At 38.6% G+C, this 26925-nt stretch overlaps 1 protein-coding gene across 1 annotated transcript; it reads right to left on the reverse strand.

Moving 5' to 3' along the window:
• Positions 1-1230: 1230 nt before the first annotated feature.
• On the reverse strand, positions 1231-25238 carry LOC112046210 (scoloptoxin SSD14). Its single transcript, XM_024082771.2, has 9 exons — positions 25094-25238; positions 11273-11437; positions 10226-10633; positions 9193-9393; positions 7873-8128; positions 7066-7256; positions 6033-6273; positions 5522-5635; positions 1231-3894 (listed from the first exon to the last, which is right to left on the reverse strand). Exons 1-9 carry the CDS (start codon positions 25099-25101, stop codon positions 3739-3741), a joined length of 1740 nt encoding a protein of 579 aa, XP_023938539.1. The 5' UTR covers positions 25102-25238; the 3' UTR covers positions 1231-3738.
• Between the last annotated feature and the right edge of the window lie 1687 nt (positions 25239-26925).

The raw sequence follows: 26925 nt of genomic DNA on the forward strand, positions 1-26925 counted from the left end.
GAACACATACTCCAAGGAGATTTTAACAATGGTTCTCTGTCTACATGAAAATTAATAAGTCTGTCTATGAACTGAATGAATGAATGAATGAGGATGTGGTCTGTGGTACATATTTTTATACTGTCTTTATAAGAGGCTGTACAGATTTAGTATTCTCTATGAGTACGAACGATTTTTGGGCGGTAAATCCAAAAATTGTTCGTACTCGACCAAAATGCGGTGTGCGGTAGTGCGGTGCAAACTAGGCCTATATAATAATATATACCATAGAATAATCCTTTAGAGCTTGTTGTTGAGTTTTTTATTCTTATTTGTAAACCATAGATTATTTGTGTCTTTATTACAGACAAAGTCCTGGAGTCCTAGATCAGAGGTTCTAAAACTATTTTTATGTATCTAAGATTTTTTTTCATAGACGTAGACCACTTACGAAATGTAGCTGGTTCCGGTGGACCCCCTGCAGCTACATTTTCCCAAATTTAAAAAAAAATATGTATGTCCATGGAAATTTGCCTTTGCAGCTCAGTTCCAAGCAAATTAAGATTTTTAGAGACGTATCCCTAAATCACAGATCACTAGACTCCCTAAATCGAAAAATATTGGTAGAATAGGGTAGAATACATAGATTTACGAGTCGGTAAGTATAGAATACCCCTCATATATTTCAAACACCTATCCAACGAATAAAAATACGAATAAAAAAATTATCCCTATAGGAATATTTTTTCACGACTTTTTTCACATTTTTAATGAACACAGGTACTCCATGCTGCGAGTAGTTTACAGCTTAATAGTCTCAGCAGTATTAATAGTCTCTGCGCTAAACCGCGGACAGACGGACATGGCGAAACTTTATGGGATATACTGAGCCAAAAAAAAACGGCGTAGTCAGGTAATTATCGGACAGTGTTGGGGCACGCACTGTGCAGGGTTCCGTAGTTGGACGATACAAATGCCGTCTTAGAACGAACACCCACCTTATCTATCCCCTCTCCGCCTGCGAAGTGATAACTATTCCTGAACATTTTATTACTTAAATATCTTATATCTCTAAATAGATGATAATATTATATTAAGCTCTACGAGTATATAGTATCGAGTAATATATATAAACCAATACCACAATATAACGGGGGAATCGACAACGGAAGAGTAAGCGATATTTTAGATTGCGCCGCTATTGATCGATATTTGTCTATATCATTTATCATTGGACAAATAAAACAAACATTGTTAATTAATCTTTATATTCTATTTATATCACAGCACCTATCTTATATTTAATACATGATAAGTATATACAATCATATTTATAACAAAAACGTTACAAACATTTTTAGGAAAAGTCGGGAATTATTTTACCAGGTAGGTAGGAACGATGCATGTTAACATAAAAAACACCAACTAATTAATACAAGTTCAAGAGTTACCTACTATTTTGTGTTTATGGACTAAAAACATGATAAATTATGCTTAAAATCAATAAAAATATTAAAAACAAAATGTAAGTAGGATACTAAAATATAATAGGTGATTTTGGAATACCTTTGTTTGTCAACCCCCACGCGTAAGCCAAACTACTATTATGTATTCTGTGGCTAAACTTCGAGTCCGCTCTGAACACCAGGCGTAGAGCTTTGCTCTCTTGATCGCGCCGCACGCCGCAGCGACCGTCTCGGCCATAATACATTGTAATCTTTGGTCTCGGCGACGGAACAAAATACCACTCCTGACGTTTTTCATACGACTTAGTGTCCGACCGTCTGACGCCACATGCTGCAGTACGCACACCGTAGTGGCTTGCGGCGCGATCAAGACACCATAGGCGTATATAGCGGGAGGGGCGGGTGGGCTGGGCCCACCCTAGAATAGTCCAGTGCCCACCCTAGGATACTGGACTACCAATTTGAAATTCTATGATGGACGCCGGAATAATAATTATTCTACACAAAATATCAAATAATAACAATTACAACTTATAATAAAGAAAAACCTAGAAGTTTTTTTTTTTATTCTTTACAAGTTAGCCCTTGACTACAATCTCACCTGATGGTAAGTGATGATGCAGTCTAAGATGGAAGCGGGCTAACTTGTTAGGAGGAGGATGAAAATCCACAATCCTTTCGGTTTCTACACGGCATCGTACCGGAACGCTAAATCGCTTGGCGGTACGTCTTTGCAGGTAGGGTGGTAACTAGCCACGGCCGAAGCCTCCCACCAGCCAGACCTGGACAAATTAAGGAAATCTCAACGTGCCCAGCCCAGCAGGACCTCCGTCTTGTAAGTCCACCGCGCATACCACTGCACCACGGAGGCCGTCAAAAAAACAAAGATTTTGAAAAATATATTAAGACCTTTCTGATACCTACCATAGATACTAAGAAAAAACATACATACAGCCGAACGTAGAACCTCCTCCTTTTTGGAAGTCGGTTAAAAAATAATAAATAAGTCGAGCCGTTTCAGAGGTCTGCGTCCACTACAATTTAAGTCGTTGGCGTCCACAAATATTGCAAACGAAATTTTTATATTGAGTGTCGACTCTGTTCAGTGATATGTAGGCCCACCCCAGGCCAACCTCAGGAAATAATCCTAGATTCGCCAATGCATAGCTTAAGGCTGCGCAGTATATTCTTAGCTCTGCGAGTATAATATAGTATCGAGTAATTTATATGTTCCAATACCACGATATAACGGCGGAATCGAAAACGGAAGAGTAAGCGATATTTTAGATTGCGCCGCTATTGATCGATATTTGTTTTTATCTCGTCTTGAGATATGTAATGCGCATCTTAGGTCTACTACAGCGTAATACAAAATGAAACGATAAATAAAAATTGTTTTTCCATATACCTACAGTAAATCGTGCATTCTAATTAGTTAGATACTTAATGTATGTAGTGCCTACTATCATTTTTAACCAACTTCCAAAAAGGACGAGGATCAATGTTCGCCTAATTAAAGCCGTCCCAAAGAAAAGGAAACTCATACAGCGTGATACAAACTCCGGTTTCTCATATATCTAGATACAGTACAACAATGAATATGCATGGATTTTAAAGGTAACCCAGCGGGAATTGGCTTGCATGAACTTTCGCCGCTGGTAGCCATACTCTCACAGGAACCAGTACGGTAAAAATTCAATTATATAATAATAATAATAGTAGTGGTAAATGTCTATTTATGTAAGGCCTTACATCTTAATGCATTTGAAATGCAAGCGTAATGCGTTTTGAACATTGAGTTATATGTATTACGTATTATAGATGACACCACTCATCACTACCTACTTCGTTTAACTGCAGCGATATCGCCGCAATTCATACTATCTTACTGACTTACAACGTTGAGCGAAACGCGAAATTCGAAGCGCAAGCGAGACGCCGAATTATGACTTTCACGTGACATACACCTAATTTTCTACACAAAAATTTAAGAAAATAAGTTTGCTTTTCCTGAGATTGAAAGCAAAATGTGAGCAAAACATGTATTTTTCAAAAAAATAAACTATCGAGAAAAGTTTTACAAATTGTTTATTTTGTATAGACCTAACGAAGCTAACACTTTGAAATATCATTTACCCAAATATCAGGCTCCTAACTTTTCCAGAATCTGAGATCCAGAACCATTTGTAACTACCTACCAAATAACATTTTGCACACTCTTAATATTATTTTTCTTTGGAACACCTACCTAATATGTAGTACATATAGCTCAATGCTTTTTTTTGTGGTGAGATCAAAAACCGTCAATGCTCCCAATTCTTCTTCGATCTGTAGACGCTAGTACATAGTCGTTTCCTTCTCGTGCAATGCCCACCATGGCGGCGAACCCGGCAGTGGGGCCACGTTCTGTTGTCGCGTGTCCTCTACCACGTAAAAACTCGATGACACTCTGCAGATAAGAAAAATGTCTCGTTAGATAACTTTTTACAACATAGGTAGTTAGGTACTCATATACATTTTTACGAAAGACTCGACAGTTCCATGGTTAAGGGGCCGCACTCATGGTCATGAGTCCGATGGGATGGGTGGGATGGGGTTACTTAAAAGTATTGTTACTAATGTATTTTGAATACGGTCTGTAGGACGGGAAGTATAATGATAAATAAATAATCTTAATAAAAAATATGTCTGTTAATTTATAAACGACTCTTTGATATAGCTTGGCAAATTCGTTCGTAACACTCCCGATGATCCGCGCGGGCCGGGAGGGGGGTAGATAGGTATGCCCCGCGCGTACGACTACACACCCGCGCAGTCCTTCAAACACACCCTACCTACAAAATCTAGGAGGCCACGCCGATAACCTAGGCGGCCATTCCTAACACCAATTACCTATAGGTACCTACATTATTTACCGTGTATTGTTAAGTAATTCTTTTATTTCTTATCATGGTCAACAAGTAAGTATTGTATCCTTTGCATGTTATTTAGCCATTGTAACTCGTAATATCTATAGTCCAATGAGGCGAACAAAATCACTCGTACTACAATGACACAATGGCCCTCATTACATCACTGTGGCATAGATAACTATTTTATAAGTCGACAGCTCAGATTAATCAATAATCGGCAGATGGAGCGCACGGAACACGACGGTGTCGTACCCGTCACAGATACAAAATTTAAAAACGAATACATTCTCGAGTCAGTACGACACGAAGCGTTGCATCAGAAAAATGGCGTTTAGTTTTTAAATATTTTAAAAACTGTTCTCACTAAAGAAATTACATGGAGTATTTTTTTATTGGTTATTATTGATTATTATATTAATTTACGTAATTGCTGTTAGTGTTACATTTTGAAATACAAATTATGAAAAAAGTTTGTATAGCAGATGCCAAGGACACGCGTGACTTGTTTTTTTTATGGGTGTCACGGGCTTTAGCACGCAGTTTAAGATTCACTCTGGTTACTCTGTGGTCGAAAGTGTGAGTCCCGAATTCGTCTCTATCGCTCTCTGCCTAATGCAACACTACGGATAGAGAGAGATCGTGATGAATTAAAAACACACACTGTCGAGCTATACCTAAAACCATCGTTACAGAATAACAACGCAGTAATTGTTAATGATGTAAGCAATTAATGATCATGACCGGTGGCATAACGTGCAAGTCTTATCGTCTTCCTTGGAATAATTCTGAAACAAATAACTATACTAAAGCCATACTCGAGAATACTGTTTACCAACAAACAAATTAAAAATGAGGGTATAAATCGCTAGTCATTTCACACCTATTATTAATTATAATTAAGTTGTTCTTAAATTAATGAAAATATATTTGATTAATAAGCTTAAAACAATTAAATATTGTTAATATATTTTCAAAATAATATTTTATAAAACGTATTGTTGTTTTATAAAATATTATTTTTAATAATAATTTAAAATAAGTTATGAAAAATGACATGCGTTTTCTACCCTCATTTATAATTTGGTTGTTAGTAAACAGTACTCCTCGAGTGTGGCTTTAGCATAACTACAATATTATGATTTAAAAAAACGATTAAGTATATACCGGATTGAAATTAATCTCGTGTTCAATTTCCATCGGGACAAGCTGATGATGAAGTCGCGGACGTTGTATCACATCTGATAACCCTTCGCCTTCCAGAAGTGAGTGCGTCGTCACCTGAATACAAAGTAGTACCTAGATCAAATACGGCTACACAATTGCATATAAACATTATCAACCCATATTCGACTCACTGCTGAGCTCGAGTCTCCTCTCAGAATGAATGAGGTTAGGCCTTCCACCACGCTGGCGCAGACTTCACACACGTAGAAAATACAGAAAACTCTCAGGTATGCATGTTTCCTCACGATGTTTTTCCTTCACGATTTGAGACACGTAATATTTAATTTCTTAAAATGCATATAACTGAGAACAAGACGAAAAGTTGGAGGGGCATGCCCGGACCGGATTCGAACCTACGCCCTCCGAATCGAAGGCAGAGGTCATATCCACTGGTCTATCATGTCTCATTATTTTTTTTAGTTTTGATAATCAAATTAGAACAAGTAATTACCAGCGCTACTTGAGTAGTTATCTTTGTACCACCAGCAGCGCCTATCACCAAGTCCACTGTACCATCTTTTGAGAGTACCACACTTGGCACCATAGAGCTTAACGGCTGAAGACCTTTTGCCACCATGTTCGCTGGCGACGGCGGCATCCCATAGGCAGACTCTCGATGAGGAATGGCGAAATCATCCATTTCATTGTTCAGCATTATACCGAGGCTTGTAGACCTTCTTTGACTACCCCATCTGTAGATTAATAAAAAAAAATAACTTTACTTCTTATCATTTAAACTGTGGAACGTAATAGGGACTCATAGGTACTATTCTTTTACTAGCGAATTCAATCAAGAAAAGAGTCAATCAAGTGTCAATCAAGGTACCTAGGATTTTACATTTTTACATTGCCTCCGCTCTGGTTTGGTGGTAGATTTGACACTTGAGCTTTAGCTAATTACCACCCTATCGGCAAAGACGTACCGAACGACGACTACCAGGCGAATTAGCGTTCCGATATTATATCTTCGTGTATAACAGTCAGAAATATTGGTAGATTATAATTGTGTCTTCCAAGTTAGTACACTGCATCGTCACTTAGCATTAGTTGAGATCGCGTAAGAATAAAAGTCATGAGTGGAGGTGATCACGACCTTCATAGAACACGACTGAAGGAGGAGAGGAGATCGGGAGAGGAGGCTTCATAATCATAATTGTGGGCTCTCCTCGTACCAAGGCGTGTTTGAAACCCTCGTAGCTTTAATTTGAAGTTTTCGACAAATTACCTATTATTACCATTATCTAATAATACGAGTATTATTACCTGATATTTCGATAATGCTTGTAAACTAAGCTTAATTAACTCTAGAACTGCATGCATCCAGCGATTCCCAAACTTACGTCAAGGATTTACGTACTTAGCCTCTTGCAAGGAATCCAGGGTCTTAAGCCTCAACGTAAAACTCCTCCCAGATTCAACCAAATTGAGCTTAAGGACTTACCTGCTTCTTGTTCAAAAACAAAAATTGCTATCGGTATATTTACATATAGTTAATAGTGCTCGTGGCAGAGACAACGCTGCCATCAGGCGCGTACACCACGACGTGGGCCGTGCCGTGGTCGTTGGCCCCCTCGAACAGCGCGCCGTAGTGTTGCCAGTCTGAGAACGTGCGGTTGTCGTCTACGAGGGTCCTGAAGCCTCTTGCCCAATCAGGGTCAGACAGGTTACGCTCTAACTGAAATTAAATTCGATTGTGTAAAAATGCGCTGTTTTAAAAGTTCACGTCTATATGGCAGAGGACGGATACGGGTTCTTGATGATGAAAAAAAAAAGTTTAAAGAGAACGACACAAGAAAATAATTCAGATAGATATCGAGAAATGCATAGGTACAAAAGTGGCCAAGGTAGAGGTAGAACCTTTCGAGTAGGTAGGTATTTTAGTTTAACGTGTAATTGATCATTTAAATTCATCATAATTATTGTACCTAGCTAAAATATTTAAGGATATGTATATGAAAAAATGGACCTGCGAGTAGAGTTCAATGTCACCCTCAGAATGAAGCCGCATAATAAGCGACGCTACCATAAACGGGATAAAGCGAGGCCGCAAAGAATAAGAAACAAGTCCAGATGAACCATTAGGCAAAGTAGGCAACTGCTTAGGGGCCCCTTCACGCACAAAAGTAAATAAAATTATTTCACACCCAAGAGCCCAAAATACAAATCTTCTAATGTACGTTCCAGACAGTGAAAATCATCAATTCAGCGATACTGCCGATGCCAATTGAAAAGAGCTGATGATCTTAAAACAGCGGGGTTCCGAGTAATAGAATGCTGGAAAGAAGGCTCACCTCTCTGATATCGTACGATAAATTAGTACGTGCAGGATCTCCGAGTCCTGTGCGCTTCGCATATGCATACTTGAAGGATTCAACGACGCGGTGCCAGTAGGCGTTACTGCCAGCTAAAACGTTGCTGCCAGCGCCGATCCAGCCGCGCCACATGTTTAATATGAATGCCAGCACCGAGCCAGAGCCTGGCAGCGGCACCGAGTATAGAGTATGCTTCTCTGATAATGGCACAGCTATTGGTTCTTGCCATTCTACTCTGGAAAAACAAAATATTACCTCTAGTTACTACTTATTCGTAAGGTTAACAGAAGTTAAATAATTCAATTTAAAGCTCAGTTCACCATTATATTCTATTCGAATTCGAATATCCAGGCCAGCCCTCTTCATATTGGATAGAGGAGTAAACATGGAGCAAATTGAAGGTTTTCAATTTGCGGGTTCAGAGTGCAGATAAAAATCTTTGACTTGTAACGATCTATTGGAACTATCTTAATAAAAACTATCAGATAATGATTGTCACCAACATGCTCCCCGAGGCACGAGGGTGTAACACCTTCAACTTCCCAAATTCATGAACTGAGAATTTCTTGAAATATTAAAAGTTCAATATTCACCGAGCGTAAAACTCGGAACACGCGATATAAAGACGTTTAGATTAAGATAATGCATGTTTTTAGTTTTTTTTAATAAATCCTTGAATCATATCACATAATTTTTTATAAGTAATTTTGTATATTTTACGTAGTATATTAGTGTATGATTTTTATTATCATCATCACGTTAACGTGGTACCTAGTACCAAAGTTAACGTGATGATGATAATAAAAATCATTTTCTTTCAATTCTTTTTAATCACTGGTCATTCGTGGGATGTCACATTTTACTTCTATAAGAACTTCGTGTTTATTTGATTTGATTCTAAAGCGTATTGTCATTCGTATCGGAATACATGGTAACTAATACCCTCCTGCCTTCTCCAAGAGTACACGCGTAGCTGCAAGTATGGACATGACATTCCAGACACGCGTAAAGTGACTACACGTACCAGTATACGCGCTATCCGTACACGCTTACGGCCGTTTTTAATAACCTATCAATCCGCCATTTCGCGTTAAAGTTAAGAAGATCTATGTTTCTGTTCTTATCTGCTTTTCAATAACCTAATACTGACAGATAGTTTGACTGTAAAAATAGTTTGACTGTTACCTATTGATAAAATCGAGGATAGCCTATCTATCTTTAATCTTAGGTAGGTTATTGACAGCAGCCGTTAGAGTACCCCGGCACCCGGTAATTAACCTTGTTAAAAGTATTTCTTACTTGAATGTTCTGAGATCTTCCTCTGTTATAATACCTCCGAAGGCCTGTATATCGCGTACGAGCGCTGCTGTGAGGCTCCCGTCGTGGATGGCCTCGGAACCCTCCTCTGCTATGATGTCGAGGGTGCGGGCTAGTGTTGGTTCACGTATGAGATCACCTTCATTCCACACATCTCCAGTATTTGGATTAACGTACAGTTCTCTGAAATTATAAAGTGGATCACTTTGGATTTATTGGATTGACTTATGCAACTAACGATGCTGACTGACTGTAAAATTCAGTAGGTACACAATGTACCAAATTTCAAATCCTATACAGATTTACAGTTAGATACAAAAAGTGAAATATTTGCTATAAATATTAGGTTGGAAAACCAAAAATAAACTTTTAATCTATCCCATTTATCCAGGAAGGTTACAACGGGGTGAAACCACGCCACGCGGGTGAAACCGCGCGGCGTCAGCTAGTTAATTAATATAAACTAAGGTTAATAAACTTAACTAGATAAAATTTAAAAAAAAATACTGCAAAAGAACATTAGTTAGGTATAGGTATTTGCATTTTATATTTTCAATGACTCGTTACTAATTTATGTTAAAATAAATATTGTTAGCACAGTGACTTGGGTCCAAAGCACAAACGTTTCTTTTGTTATGGAAAATGGGTGTTGTTTTAATGGCAATGAGGACCTTTTATGTTAATTCTTTTATTACCAATTTATACACCAATAACACCCCGATTTAGCTCTGGTAGCAGTTGGTACTATTCCTTAAGACTTAAGACCGAATTTTAAGGCCTAGTAGCAAAACTTATTCTAAGGCTTAGTAGTTAACTAGACAGGAGGTATGTGCACTCAATTTTCCTCTCAAAGATACGGTCGAAGAGAGATGCGAGATCAGCACAGGAATGAAACCTGAAGAGAATGAATCTCCAGATCTCCTTTGAAATCTTTTTTGTTCAGACCCAAGTTTCTCGAACACCTCATACGAGCTAATGCAAACAAGTAAGTTAAAGAATCGTGTATAAAACTGACCTCATCGACGGCTCGGCGAGTATTCTGTCTCTATAAGTTTTCAGTACCCGCCCCATGTAGCTGTTGACGCGGTGACCTCGACGGCAAAGGTCCGCAGCTGGCCGCACCAGCTCCCTCCACGGCAGATGCCCGTACTCTCGGTACAGGGCACCGTATCCCCTCAGTTCTCCCGGCACTGCGATGGCAAGTCCACCGACTGTTGATGAGGCGTTCTGGAACATATCCTCGGTCGCTGCAGCGGGCGCCCTCTCCCTCGCGTTGAGTACCCTCACTGTGCGTGTGTTAGCATCGTAAACGGTTGCCAGAAATCCGCCTCCGAGGCCCATGCATTGCGCACATGCCAATCCTTCGCAGAACAGCGTCGCAATGGCCGCGTCCACAGCCGTGCCGTTCTTTTGCAGTATATCACTTTGAAAAGAAAGTAAAATTAAGTTAGATTAATCTAGCGCAAAAACAGATCATCGTATAAGTAAGGTAAAAATCCTGAAAATGCCTACGCATGGTTTTGCAGTTGGATCAATTTAAAATCGTTGAACTTCTAAGATACCGTTAATGTAATCAACAGACCAATATAAAAAAAAAATGGAACTCATATAGTTCAAATCATATAGTTCCATCTTATAATAGACTTAATTGCGATTAGCGTAAATTATGCGCCAATAAAGTCAAAGTCTGGTCGGAAACACTGGTTCAGTTCTGGTGTGATTGTGAATGCTTGGATTGGATTCAACCAATTTTTTTTTTTTTTTTTTTTTTTTTTTTATATATATTTAGACGGTTAGGTACAAAACAATCTTTTGTGTTGTACCTAACCGTCTAAATATATAAATAGGTGTATTTTTAGGTGTAATTATTATTAGGTGTAATTTATAGGTGTAATATATTTTACACTCGGTTTGCAAAGAGCTTAGCTTCAAGATTTTTGACAAATCTCGAAGTAAAAACAAAGGTGTGCTATTTTGATTTTGCTATATATCTCCAAGGCCAAAAACTTAATACGCATGTCGCAGTGGTTCTTTCTTCCTCGAGAATTACGAAGGTACGTACCGTCCAACTGAAGCGCATTCATAACCATTGGCGACGACCGCGGCGTGTCGGTAGCGCATCATCAGTTGGTTGTTTTGGTTCCACGGTTGCAGCACTAAAACAGCTATCAGCGCGCCTGCCACCAGCGCTGCTAGCATGCTGCTCCAAATCAAACACTTCCGTGACCTGCAATATAACCGTGGTCAGCATAGGCGTATATAGCGCGGGGCCGGGTGGGCCGTGCCCAACCTAGAATGGACCTGTGCCCACCCTAGGATCTGGGCTACCGATATGGAATTCTATTATGATACTAATAATAACTTCATGTCGGGGGCCAGGCCCACCCTAGGAAATAATCGTAAATACGCCAATGGTGCTCAGACAGTTGCAATATAGGCAGATGTAGGTATATAGCTAAGGGCAATGCTAAAAAGAATTGCTTTTACGTAATCTAAACTAATATAACGAGGTAAGATTTGACATCATAATCATTCTTTAGCGGATGGACGTCCACTGCTGGCCTCTCTTAAGAACAACACGGCTTTGAGTCACTTGTTTCCAGCGGCTACCTGCAACCTACATGATATCTTCGGTCTACCTAGTTAGGGGGTCAACTATCACTGCGATTTCCGGTGGGGGTCAACCAATATTTTGTTTTCCGGTGCGGGATCGCCATTCTAGCATCTTGGAACTTCGAATTCGGTTCTTCGAATTATAGGCCCCGTCCATTGCCACCAAAGCAAAAGCAAAGTTAAAGCTTTACTACTTGTTCAGCTATGTCAGCCTTCGATGGCTTTGGTTCTTCTTTGGATCTACTCATCTCTGAATCGATCTCATCTCTTAATACTTCGAACAATTGGATTTATAGGAGCGAGCTCCATCGCGCGCTTCCTTCTTAAGAGGCCCATATTTATCGACCAAACCTCGGAACCGTAAGTCATTACTGATGACACGCACTGTTCCAAGGCTTTTGTTTTCAGGCACTGATGATTTTTTTTTTTATTCTTTACAAGTTAGCCCTTGACTACAATCTCACCTGATGGTAAGTGATGATGTAATCTAAGATGGAAGCGGGCTAACTTGTTAGGAGGAAGATGAAAATCCACGCTCCTATCGGTTTCTACAAGACATCGTACCGGAACGCTTAATCGCTTGGCGGTACGTCTTTGTCGGTAGGGTGGTAGCTAGCCACGGCCAAAGCCTCCCACCAGCTAGACCTGGACCAATTAAGTAAACCTCAATCGGCCCAGCCGGGGATCGAACCCAGGACCTCCGTCATTAAATCCACCGCGCATACCACTGCGCTACGGAGGCTGTCAAAATTATTAATTTATTTTTCGACGAAAAGATGTTTTGGAGCTTAACGAACTTTTATTCGGCGGTTCAGCTCTTTCTTAAAAATGGACATGAATGGATGGAAATCGATCTCGATTGGAGCGTGTATTTACAGTTATGGGAAATCGAACCCATGGCCTTTGATGTAGAGGGCTGGCTCACTACACACTGCGCCACTCAGCCGTCAATAGGAACAGTACTCAATCATGCTCTACTGACAGTTGTTTGGAAAGTTGTCTTATTACGACATTTACATCGTTGTCGTTGTTTTCGACGGCCTTCGTGGCACAGTGGTATGCGCGGTGGATTTACAAAACGGAGGTCCTGGATTCTATCCCCGGCTGGGCCGATTGAGATTTTCTTAATTGGTCCAGGTCTGGCTGGTGGGAGGCTTCCGCCGTGGCTAGTTACCACCCTACCGACAAAGACGTACCGCCAAGCGATTTAGCGTTCCGGCACGATGTCGTGTAGAACCCGAAAAGGGGTGTGGATTTTCATCCTCCTCCTAACAAGTTAGCCCGCTTCCATCTTAGACTGCATCATCACTTACCATCAGGTGAGATTGTAGTCAAGCTAGCTAGCTAGCTTGTAAAAAAAAAAGTCTGTAGATCGTTATACAACTTATTAATCATGATCTCAATAATGTCATAGTAAGTGTCCACTTGATATTTTACTACCGCTAAAGCAGCAGATGTGGCTAATCTTTGTTTCATAAGTGTCAAGATAGTAGTGCACTGCAAATCACACTTATATGGACAATGTTATATCTTTGAGTGGCGAGTAAGATTACTAGTGTATTGTACTGTCTACTAATCCTTAATTATAAACGAATTACGAATTTACTTCTAAGAGTACTTATGTAAGGGTGGATTAGCTTTATCTAGATTCCACAGGTGCTTAATGTACCTACAGTTGCGTTGAGTTGCGAAATCAAAGTACTGATTAGTCTTTATAGGTTGGTACGTATAATAAATAATGTAAGTAGTGTTTTCTATTTACCTGCCTTTTTCTACCTGATTTTTAAAGTGTACTTCTGACAACCAGGCAGCATAACGACGATTTCTTTTTTGATTATATCGAATTGCATAAAGAAATTATAAATATTTATTAGGTACCTATTGTGGTAAATATTTGATTTGACAAGAACCGTTTGGCAAGTGTCATTCGTTGGCATAATATATAAAAAACCAAAAAGGTTAATCATATACGTATTTTAATTATTTATACCCACAGAACAATAGGTACCTACCTACCTAAATTATATGCATTCGCATTCCTTGAAAATCTAAAGGACAAAACCTAGCAAAAGCAAGGAAGGGTATAAGTATAGAAAGCGATGTCATCCACATAAAATGTATAAAAGATAATGAAGGAAATATTGTAACAAAAATTATAAAAAAATAAAAATGAATGAAAATCCCACGACTGCACGTATGCACGATTTCACACCCGCGCAGTTTTTCCCCCTGACGCCCGCACAACATGGGAGTGTTATCAACGAACTTGCCAGACGAAAGTAACTTTTTGACAGAGCTTGTTCAACGAAGAAAGAAAAGTTCTACTGCCGTGCGTATTTCCTCAAAGTTCCGCAATATGGGTGTGGAGCAATTATATTTTAAACATTGGTGTGGAAGGTGTGGTGTGGTTGTCACTGGTGGGTTCCAGATCATAAATCAGGGCGCGAGCTTAGAGCCCCCGCTCACTTACAACTTTTAGTTGGCCGACTAAATCGGCCGAGTATAGAACAGGTATAGCGTTGTATGGCAGCCCGCGCGTCCAACTAAATCGTCCAACTATAACACGCACAATTAAAAAGTCGTCCAACTATCGGCCAACTAAAAATTGTCAGTGAGCGGCCACCCTTAGGCGCGTGGGGTCTCGTGCGGGGGTGGAAGAAGGAGAGCAAATCCCTCTAGTAGTTACCTACGAGTACCTACCAAATGAAAGTCGTAGGCCTCCGGCAGAACCTTGCTAATTCAGTTCTCTGTCAGTTATGTGAAATCCATGAAATTTCGTGCGGCTGAGGGAAGTTATGACCCCACTGAAAGACGGGTGAAAAAAGAAAAAATGTTCTAACCTAACCTAAGTTGTTATTGTATATAACCAAGGAGAGAAAAAATAAAAAGATGTTCTAATCTAATTTAACAGGACCCAACCTACGATCTCGGTAACTTTTTATTCCACCAATGATTATAATATTTAATATAATTACTTAATCTATAATACATATACCTACTTACTTGTTTATTATAATACCGAGTTATGAGACTTATTCGTAACATAATAGGTTATTTGTGTAGGGGTCAACTTTTTTCTGTCATCGCTACCGTCTCAAGACTCCCGCGGACCATCGGGAATGATACAAAGGAATTTGCTAAGCTACAGTAAAGACTATTAATAATTTATTACTTTATTTTAGCAGATTGGTACTTTTAAGTATTAGCATACAAAACGAATTTTAAATATCTGATAGGTAGGTCGCCAGTAGTCAAGGTTAGTGAATCAATTGGTTTCAGTTTATTATGTGACTCAGCTGTTTCGATTTGATGAATACATAATAAGGACTGTGAGGCGTAGAGTTTGCAAAATATTCGGTAGGTAAGTTAAGTATTTTAAAACTTCATTTTAATTTCTTTTTCAATTACTATTGGGGTTTATTTTGTGGAACTTCACAAAATATCCGATCTGTAAAATTTTGTCAGAATCGAATAGGTCTGACTTGTTCGTTGATGACACTCCCATGACACTCCCATGACGACGGGGGAAAATACTGCGCGGGTGTGAAATCGTGCGTGCGGGGAAGTGAAGTGAAAAACCCACGACTGATGCGTGGGTTTTTCAATCATCGCTATACGCCCCGGTCCGCGCAGACCATCGGGAGTGTTATGATCGAAGTTGCCAAGCTATAATAGTATTTTTCAATATTTTGGAGCTATATATTATAGCTATTAATATTCATCCGGCATACCTACTTATTTTCAGTAGCATCGTGTTGTTGGGACATCGGCGATGTCGGTAGGATGTGTGTCCGCAACAGTAAAGATTTCCATTTTCTACAACATTTTCTCCATAATCTCTCATAGTTCGCGTCGTTTTCGTTAAGATTATCAGATTGACGACATAGTGAGTGTACTCGTAGGTATCTTATGTTATGTTACACAGGCACCCACGGTACCGTAGATACTATTCCTAAGTATGTACTTCACTGAATTTTGTACCTTAGACCACCACATGGCAAAATGCTGATTGGCAGATTTCACACACGTAGAGAATTAAGAGAATTCTCTGGTATGCAGGTTTCCTAACGATGTTTTTCCTTCAACGTTTGAGACACGTGATATTAAATTTTTGTTAATGCACATAACTGGAAGGTTGGAGGTGCATGCCCCGGACCGGATTTAAACCTACGCCCTCCAAATCGAAGGCAGAGGTCATATCCAATGGGCTATCACATCTTTAATCAATACAGTACATATTATGTAATGTAATCATTAATAGATTATTTTTTAGCAAAATATGGGCTACTGTTTATTTGAAAAAATCCATGGTTCCTGCAGGTATGAAAAACTGAAATTCACACGAGCCAAGACGCAAACGTCCGCTAGTTTACATAATATAATTTATTATTATAACAGAATTTATAAATAAAGCACATGTGGTTATTGTTACAAGACAAGATGTGTTTTAATTTTTTGAACAACTACGTATCAGGTAAATATTTTATCTTCACGACTTGCACGCAGTTTATGTGTTTCATTGTTCTAAGCCGTGCGCTATCAGTTATCTAAATCTTATATTATGTATTGAGTTATTATTTATTTAATTAGGTATGTAGATAGGAGACCTGATTATGATAAGATGAAAATGTTTTACGTGAAGATGACATGCGTGAAATTAATGTAGTAGGAAGGTAGTAATAGTTGGTAGGTATGCGCCAAACATTTATATCAACTGCTCTAACTCCTAATAGCACATTTTGTGAACTATCTTAATTCTAAGTGAAAAACCAGTGAAATTTTTGATTATACAATCAACAAAGAGTACCTATACAATAGTCCAACTCCAACAGTAAATCTCATCTAGAATTTTCGATTTCCAGTAATTTCTGGAAGTCGAATTTTCAGGCAGGGCAGGGTGTCTTCGAGACATGCTATCTTTGAGTGTGCGGGCTGCGCTGATCTAAGAACAGAGGCCCAGGGGAGGGGAAAGGTAGAAGCGCAAAACCTCATCGCACGCCTGCTAGTAGATGATGAGGAATGGAGCCTGGAGGAAGTACTAATAGATGCTCAGAGCTATTATTAAGGAAAGAGAACGGAACGAAAAGAAAGAGAGAGAGAAATGAGAAACAGAAAGGCAGTACGAAGAAATGCATAGTGGTTCTGTACTGACCGGCGCTAATAAAGCGCTGGAAAGAGAAAATAAAAAGGGTGTTTCAAAGTGGGGTTGGCGAATCCTAAGGGGTTTGACATTGGACGCTAGTGGGTGGCCGAACAAGTACTTAATTGGAATAAATGTCTGTCGATGAAGCTTCAAGCTACTTGTCTTGTCTTTGATTGATTTTTGGCCAGCGGGACAGGAAAAACATATTTGCCTGTAAGTAACAGGAAAATTAGTAGGTAGCATATTTATAAATACACGGTATAGCATCAAAAAATTAGCAATGTTTACATTTAAATTACTTATCTAATATTTTCACGAATTTAGATTACACGCAACATTTTATTTGAAGATAAAATATTTTTATTGCTATCGTGACGTTGCTGAGGTAGTTACATATGTAGATACTAGGTAGATAGACATGTGAAAAGGGGAGCCCGAGGGAAGGATGAAGAGACAATAAAAAAAGCAATTTTGTAAAAGTAACAGGTCTGCGATCATTACTTTCGGAGCTACAGGGATTTAAAAGGTCAGATTTGCGGTGCTGCCGCGGATCGCTGAAAAACGCCCTATACAAAATGGTATGAACTAATGACCTCGTAGGTACATAATGATCGTTAGATTTGTATAGGCGTTCAAAAAAAAATTACTAATAGTTTTGTTATTTGTGCGTTTAAGTTTATAGTTCATTTATTAAGTATTGCTTAAGTATATTTATTATTATTATTAAAAATGTCACATTTAATGTAAAGAATCTAAAACTGTATGAATTTTCATCTAATTACGACAAAAGATTTTTAATAGATATTGAAATTTTATAATCTTTTTTATTTTGTAAATATCCAGACAATCTTTGCTTTTTGTACAAATTAGTTAACATTGACTTTTTTTACCCGAATGCATCTTAGTGTATCAGTTCTGAAGCCCACCTGCCAACGTAGCGTTGTTGTACTTCCTATTTGGCGAGCTCTCTTTCAAAGAGCCCAACTACTTAATCTAATAAAATTATTAAAGAAAAAAACATTTTCTTCTTTTTAGAGCGTTTAAATAAAAGCATTTTTAAGTTTTTTGCTTTTAATTTATTTTGTAATTATAAATAAGATTCACAAAGAAGCACTAGCAGAAATCAACGCTAAACCCATTTAAACAATGAACGCGTCTTGTTCTTGAGTATGTAGGCAGGTCATAGGTCTTGTTAGAAACTTGGTCAATGTCGTTTGAATTTCATAGTTTCCCTCCTTATTGAATACTTTCAAGGCTATAAATCATTTTCATATCCCCTCGGATATGATTAGTCCCATCACGCTCTAATGCTAGCTGGCGGGCTTAAGGATGATAATTAATATTATTTTTTTTAACAATCATTACGCTGTTAGGACTAATGAGGCAGTTACGCTGTTAGAACTAGTGAGGCAGTTACGCTGGTAGGACCAAAGAGGCAGTTACGCTGTTCGGACCAATACCTAAGGTAGTTACTATGATAGGACTAATGAAGCAGTGACGCTATTAGGAGTGACGAGACTTTTACACTGTTAGGACCAACGAGGCAGTCACGCTGTTAGGACTAATGAGGCAGTTACGCTGTTAGGACCAACTAGGCAGTTACGATGTCAGCACCGACGCTGCCTATACTATTCCTCAATACTGTCATGCGATTGTTTATTGGCTTTGTACAATGATTTCACACATTGTCAACTAAACCTGTCCTTTATTTGTTGGATGGTCGTTAACTACCTGATATGACTGATAATAGGGTTATTAATGTGTTGGAAATTGGCGGAAATCTGTATTTACGAGTACGTACAAAGGCATAGCGGCTCGAACTATCTGTGTAATTTGCGCGATTTCCGGCGGGAATCGGTAATAATGCTTTTAAAGGTTCCGCACCTAAAAAGAAAAAAACCTACACCACAATAACGTCATCCTGGTGATCGTTGCCGTCTACCATTAGTCGAGAACTGGCTTACATGGCGCAAGGTGAAAACTTGTCCTGTACCTCTGTTATACAACCCTAACCTTGTACATATGTATTCTGTGCCCTAAAATAGAACTGGAGACAACGCTAGGGCTGCTTCTGCCTTCGGTCCCATCAGGCGATGCTTCTGCACTTGGCCAAACCCCCCGATGGCTCCGCTGAGGTCTCAATGAGAAGCATACGGCACTTCCACATGCGCAAAAAAATATGGTTCCAAGGAGTAATGGGGATTTTTTTGCAATAAATATCCTTGAGGAAATCTGAATTTTTTATATGCTTAGATTGAAAAATGTCCTATAGGTAGGTACCTACACGACATTTTACTAACGTTTTATTGCAGTCCAATCTAAAACAGTCTATTTTATCAATCTACCATAATACGTAATATTTTCCCAGTGATAATCTTACTGTATTATGTGCGATAAATACCTAATCAGAATTGATTCGCTTTAGATTAGGCCAACATGATTGTCATTTTTTAGGGTTCTGTAGTCCACAAGGAAGTAGTTCTGTAGTCCCTTAGCGCAGAGACTTTACTACTCGAACGCTATAATTTACTTACTTACTAAGAGTATGTACATTAAAAATGTGAAAAAGGTCGCAAAATAAAATCTTGAAAATATTTTCTTTTTAGGGTAGGTTTTACTTCCCCTACATATAAAGTGGAGATGAATTTTTGTACCTACTGGTAGATGTCATTGTGTGGTGTATCGAAAGATAGGTCTTTGAAAGATATAAAGGGTCCTCCACCTCAGCGTTTGCAGCGTGGGCTGAAGCCCGTACCACTAAAGCTCCGGATATCTCTGCAAAGAAGAGAGCATTCAACTTAGCTGCCAAGTCCTACAAGAAGGTTCTAAAGAAGGCTCGTTTCAACCGTACCAACCGCATTGGGGCCAAATTAGCATCTTATCCACGGGGTAGTAAAGCTTTTTGGTCTCTCGCGAAATCGGTTGAAACCAACTTCTGTCGTCCTTCGCTTCCACCCTTGCTGAAACCGGATGGATCGCTGGCTTTCACCTCAAAAGACAAGGCTAACATCTTAGCGACTCTTTTTGCGGAAAATTCACAGCTCAATGCTGGGAGCACCTCCCCTCCAAACCTACCATCATGCGACACTGTTATGCCAGAGATTCGCATACGCCAATGTGAGGTTTTGAAGGTGCTCCGCAGCTTGGATGTGAATAAGGCCAGTGGTCCTGATGGAATACCAGCAATTTTATTGAAAACATGTGCCCCTGAGTTGTCTCCTGTTTTAACTCGCCTGTTCCGTCTCTCCCTTAAGTCTGCTCAGGTTCCGAAGGCTTGGAAGGTTGCTAATGTACAACCTGTACCAAAAAAGGGAAGCCGTGCCGACCCGGCTAATTACAGACCTATTGCAATCACTTCCATACTTTGTAAAAGTATGGAACGTGTATTGAACAACAGGCTCCTGGCATACCTCGAGCAAAATGATCTCCTTTCGAACCATCAGTACGGTTTTCGTCGCAACCGTTCGACAGGTGATCTTCTAGTGTATGTCACTTACATCTGGGGTGAAGCCATCGAGAAGCATGGTGAAGCGCTCGCTGTTTCACTAGACGTCTCGAAGGCTTTTGACCGGGTCTGGCATGATGGCCTTTTAAGTAAGCTTCCTGCCTACGGGATTCCCTCTAGCCTATGTCGCTGGATATCAGATTTCCTGAGCGAACGATCATTTCGAGTTGTCGTAGACGGCAGCTCGTCTGATCCAATGGCAATCAATGCCGGAGTTCCTCAGGGATCAGTTCTTTACGCTACACTCTTCCTGCTGCACATAAACGACCTGCTCAAGCCAGGTTTATTTGGGTATGCCGACGACAGCACTGTAACAGATAGATATATGTCCAGTCCTCGCGCTAGTTGGGCTGAGACCCTTGAGCAAAGAGAGACATTGGTAGAACGTGTCAATTTGACCTTAAACAAGGTGTCCGACTGGGGAGACGCCAATCTAGTCAAATTTAATGCTACCAAAACACAGGCGTGTTTATTCACTGCGAAAAGGAGTCCATTCCAGTTTACTCCTACTTTCCGGAATACACCTGTTCCGATCACCGACAGTATTGAGCTTCTAGGTATTACAATATCGTCCAAGCTCAACTTTGGAGAATGCATTGAGTCCAAAGCAGAAACAGCTGGTAAGAAGCTCGGTATCCTAAATAAGGTGAAGCGCTACTTCACACCGAAACAGCTTCTTACTCTTTACCAAGGTCAGGTTCGTTCGTGCATGGAGTACTGCTCCCATTTATGGGATGGATCGGCCAAATACCAGCTTGCTGCTCTGGACTCGGTGGATCGCCGAGCTAGAAGGCTCATCGGTAACGAGGCGCTAACTAATGCGAAATTGCAATCTTTAGAGCATCGCCGAAAAGTTGCCTGTCTGTCGGTGTTCTACAGGATTTATTTCGGAGAGTGCGCTCAGGAACTTTTCGATCTAGTTCCCTCTTCACCTTTTTACCATAGAACTGCCAGGCATCGCAGAGGTCTGCATCCATACGTAGTTGATGTCCCCTGGACTCGTACGAAGCGTTTCGGTTCTTCGTTCCTGATCCGCACTGCGAAATTATGGAATGCCCTTCCAGCTTCAGTTTTCCCTACCACCTACAACATGGGTATATTCAAGGTAAGAGTGAATAGGCATTTTCTAGGCAAGCGCGTTCCACCTTAGGCTGCATCATCGCTTACTGTCAAGCATGATTGCTGCCAAGCGCTAGCCTATATAACGTAAAAAAAAAAAAAACCTACCACTTAAATACATAACTAAGTAATAAATTCTCATTATTATTTTTTGACTGTTATTTCGTGGTGGCTATTGATTCAGCTGCAAAGAAAATTTCCATAGGTGAATCTAATCATATTTTTTGTCGAGTTTTCGATAGAAATTAAGCAGGGGATCCACCGGAACCAGATTAAATTAGAAGGTGGTTTATGAGAAAAAAAAGTTTGGTTTGGATTAAGGGTTTAAAGGGTTTAAAAGTTGTGGGTGGTGAATGTGGGGAAAAAACCCAATGTCTGTGAAATATAATCGAGTGGGGTCTCAAATGAATGCGCATTGAAATAGAATATTGATGACTTGATTGAGAGTGTAATTAATAATTTCATGACATTCGGTCGTTTCAAAATTCTCAATTTTATGTATTTTACCAGTCTTCCAGTCTGTGGTGAAGTCTTTACAAATATTCAATTTTCACGTTTCAAAAGTACTTGTAAACTAAGCCTTTTTGATTTTTACTATAAGCTGTAATGACGAATGAAGTTAGTTAGATGATAGTGGACAAATGGGAACGTCATTTTCATTACGATTTTACTAATGACCTTTTTACGGCTCGATTTTTGAAAGGAATTTCAACTTCCCTAAAGGAAATTAATGAGTTTTTAAAGAGAACTATGAAATATAAATTTGTAACTATCTGTTAGATAAAAACGAAAAGAAGTGGATGTACGTACTTTTTTTTAAGTATAAACTAATGCAGTTTGATCTGCATCCGTTCGTTCCATCTCCGTTCCGTTTGTAGTAGGCAATTTTAATTTTTTTAGTTTTCTTTTAATTTCATTAATCAACTACTTCCGTGTTTTTTTTTCAGGTAGTCATAAACTACCCACTAATACACCCACAATATTTTTAAAGGCCTATCCAACCATAGTAACTAGTAAAAAAATATCCCCTCTTTACATCTGAGGGAAGCACTGTACAAAATATTTTCAGGATTTTATTTTATGACCTTGATGGCATCCATAATTAGTACATACTCGTGTATAGCTACTTATGCTAAATTATTTAATGGTTACGTATGTACGTAGTACATAGTAATTCAATCGTAATTCGGTTGGGGTCCCAAGGTGCTGGAATGTGGTCGACCCCCCACTAGGTGAACCGAGAATATCAAGCGGGTTGCAGAGGGCCGCTGGATACTGGCGGCTCAAGACCGTTGTGCTTGGTCCATGCAAGAGGCCTATATCCAGCAGTGGACGTCTATCGGCTGATAAGGTAAGGCATTTCATTCACAGTGTAGTATAAGTAGGTATTAGCTACATAAGAAAAAACTAAAAATTGATAAAAAACTAGTTTAACCTACCTACTGCATGCCTATCTACAGTAACAGCTAAGTGCCTTTTGTTTATGGATGATTTCACGGTCGAATTGGTTCAAGGTTTTATCGAATGTTTCAGGGTTCCGTAGTCAAACAAGAATGTGTAAGGCATGCCCATCACATTTTTAATCTACACTTCCATTAAATCTGTAGAGAGGTCAATTCTCTACATGAAATATATTTCCAAAATAATTATTAGGGAGTGAATAGTGATCACAGATTAATCAATAGTAGGCAGATGGAGCGCATGGAACACGACGGTGACACGTTACAAATACGAAATTCAAATAAAATGGAGTATTTTTTATTGGTAATTCAAGGAGACGCGTGACGTTTGTTTTTTTATGGGTTTCATCGCCTTCACCAAGTTGCTTGTAAAGACTCACTCTATACAAGATTATAGGTGTCCCCGATTACGTAGGGGCGCGGCGACAGGGAATCACCCTCATTTTTCCATGACCTGCGCCATATTGTATAACGCACTGTGCAATGTGGTTACTTAAGCGAATCAAGTTTAGCATTTTACATGAAGAATTAAAGAATCCTCAACCCATGAATTATTATTATCGCTGTGTCGAAACACACATAACATAATGCTGAGTGAAGATTCTTTTGGGATCATATTACGGTATATTATGTATCTACAAAAATGTAATCTGAATAAAATACTTTTAAAATTAGATCAACCTCTTAATCGCGACTCGGAAGGAGCCTTATTTAGCTTTGCAGCCCCGGGTCACCGACGGCAACTTCTAGATACCTAGGTTATATCTTTACTCTGCCTAGGTTTAGTAGTTCCGGTTAGGGTTGCCAACATTTTTTCAAAAAAATGTAGTATTTTTCATATTTAAGTTGTAAAAAATATAGTATACTTAAAGAAAATATAGTATTTTATAGAATAAGCAAAAAATAGACGGAGTATTTGTAGTCTGTTTATTTTTAACCAACTTCCAAAAAGGAAGAGGTTCTACGTTCGTCTTTATGTATGTTTTTAAATATTATTATTAGCACTTCTTGCATTTTGCAAGAATTTTCTCTCTAAAATAAGAGTGGATTGGAAAATTAATCACGTGAATTTTCACATTTAATTTTAAAAAATATGAGTCTTTCCCGACCGGAATGGGAATATTGGTCATATTTACCTTTTGCCGTGGACACCCTTGGGCCATGGAGTCGCAGTGCCAAAAAATTTTACCGTATCATTCCACCGCGGCTAGTTGCCTCTACTGGTGACAGAAGGGCTGGCTCATTTTTTGCGCAAAGGATCAGCCTGGCTGTCCAGCGCGGAAATGCAGCCAGTATTCTTGCCACCATTCCACGTGGGCATGATTTGTATAGTTATTAGGATAAGTTAGCTTAAGTTCCTTATTGTATTCTTTCTCAATAAAAAAATAAAATAATAATTTAATAAGAAAGTGTAAACAAAAAAAATTAAAAGATAAATGGCAAATATTCTTAAGAAAAAATTATAACAGAAATAATTAGAACATGTAATATGACGGCTTCTTTACCTTTTTGATGTTGGTTGTTGATACGTGCTTCGAAAGTAGGTAGATATACATAGGTACCTACCTACCATTTTGTTATGTAGGTTGACAGGTTTTGAAAGTCCACGTATTATGAAGACAGGAGATTTAACTTGTTTTTATACTAAACCTAATGTTTATGTCATGCTTAGATTAGCATAATAAAATATATATAGAAATATAAAAATATAAAATATTAATAATATAAAAAAAATAAAATATTAATAATATAAAAATATAAAATATAAAATTATATAAAATATAAAATATAAAATTTTTATATATATTTTATATATAAAAATATAAAATATATATAAAAAATATATAGGTATATCTATATATTTTTTATTATTAGCGTGTCCTGTTAAAAAAATTTATAAAAATATTCCGTTGGATATTTATACCTATGTGACGAGCCATTTGATCGATTTTACTCACTAATAATACAATTTAATTATTATTATTAATTGTTTAAGTTGTTATTTATTAAGGCGTTTAGTATAGTTGGCAGGTAAATTCTCACCTCAACATTGTAGCGTCACACCTCACTCACTGCTATAAACAAACTGCTGTGCTGAGCTAACATTAACTGCGCGCACGTCGATTTCCTTTAGAAGGTCGGTATAGTAGATTTACTCGTTTCAATATAGATGAGTTGACGTATATATTCACTTTTATTTTATCAGATAAAGATGTGAATTGTGATGGCTACGTCGAACATAGTTGTAGAAGTTTGAAGAATGTAGGATAATCTTCAGACACCACTTGAGCATGTACGATTTAATTTTTTTAATGCAGGATTTCAACTATACGTACGTACATTGCTTAGGTATTTTAAAAAGTACTAGCTGACGCCGCGCGGTTTCACCCGAGTAGTTCCCGTTCCCGTAAGAATATGGGGATAATATACGGGATAATATTATAAATGGGGTATCTAACACTGAAAGAATTTTTCAAATCGGACCAGTAGTTCCTGTGATTAGCGCGTTCAATCAAAAAAACAAATAAACTATTCAGCTTTATAATATTAGTATAGACTTAAGCAATTACTGTACCTACGTAATGAAATGGGTTTTAGTAATTAATTTTAAATAATGATGGTGATAAAAAAACAGACATGGCCGAGTTGGTTGTCGACTTCTTATTAGACTGGGCTTGTTTGTAATCCTCACAGCATTAAGTTTACAACTTAATTAATAATTAGTTATTAATAAGGATTACTTAGCAATAATGTAAAAAATAAATTTATGAAGGCTCAGAGTCGTCACACAGTAGGCGATGAGCGGATGTTGCTATGCTTGGTAATCATCTCTGCGTGATAGAATCAGAAATGAGGAGATCCGCAGAAGAACCAGTCACCTACACAGATCAACGAGTCGCAAAGCTGAAGTGGCAATGGGCAGGTCACATACATATAGTTCGAAGAGCCGATAGACGATGGAGTCCCAAGGTGCTGGAATGGCGACCGCACACGCAAAGAAAACGCAGTGTGGATTGACCCCCTACCAGGTGAACTGACATGCTTGGAGTTTTGATCATAATGTTTGGAGGTCCCTACAAAAGGCATATTCCCTGCAGTGGACGTCCATCGGCTGATATGATGAAGATAAATGTAAAAAAACCTTACTTAATGACGAGTAGATTTTTTTTTTTAATAATTAGTTTTGTGACTTTAATGGTATCTAGGTAAGTACAGCAATTAAAATTTGGCTTCCAGAATAAATTATTGGTACACAATCGATTTTCGGTAGTTTTAACACTGTTTATTAATACCTGAGCTTATTAATATAGGTAGGTAGTCGTTAATAGTTAATATTTGACGTTTCCGAACATCGTGCGTTTGCGTTGCATCCAACTATACAATGTCTTTTTCACTACTCTTGCTCAAAAACACTGTTCATTATCACTCCATAGCGGGGCTAAACAAGCATTTCAGCCTCTAGGGGCACTAGTAATTTTGTTTTTTTAATTCTTGTCTGTTACGACTACTGGGCCCTGATTGTTTGGAAAAATAAATAAAAAACTTTAATTTGGAATCAAATGCCGCGTTCTTGTCTGTGGAATGCGTTCATTTTTTTTTATTAATTTTTATTGAGTTGCGAATAGAGCGAGATTTTTAAAAAAACAATATTAATTGTTATTGTTGTCTTCAACTAGTGAGAAATGAGAATGGTGATCCCAATTTGGAGAATTCTATTTAGCGGCCCTCGCCTTACGTCTCAAGCCCTAAAAATACCTCGTATATAATGGGTCTTTTTAGCCTCTTGTATAACAATCTACTATTCCGTTGATATGGTACCTACGACATACATAGGGGTATTTACTTGTAATGAATAAGAAGAATGGTAGGTAACT

The sequence above is a fragment of the Bicyclus anynana genome, chromosome 14, assembly GCF_947172395.1.
Source record: "Bicyclus anynana chromosome 14, ilBicAnyn1.1, whole genome shotgun sequence".
NCBI lineage: Eukaryota > Metazoa > Arthropoda > Insecta > Lepidoptera > Nymphalidae > Bicyclus > Bicyclus anynana.

Excerpts from the sequence above, each read along its gene's own strand:
- LOC112046210 (XM_024082771.2), bottom strand. Across the intron at positions 10,634-11,272 it reads GAATGCGCTTCAGTTGGACG|TGATATACTGCAAAAGAACG; the intron begins GTACGTACCTTC and ends TTCTTTTCAAAG. Across the intron at positions 3,895-5,521 it reads ACGAGATTAATTTCAATCCG|AGTGTCATCGAGTTTTTACG; the intron begins GTATATACTTAA and ends TCTTATCTGCAG.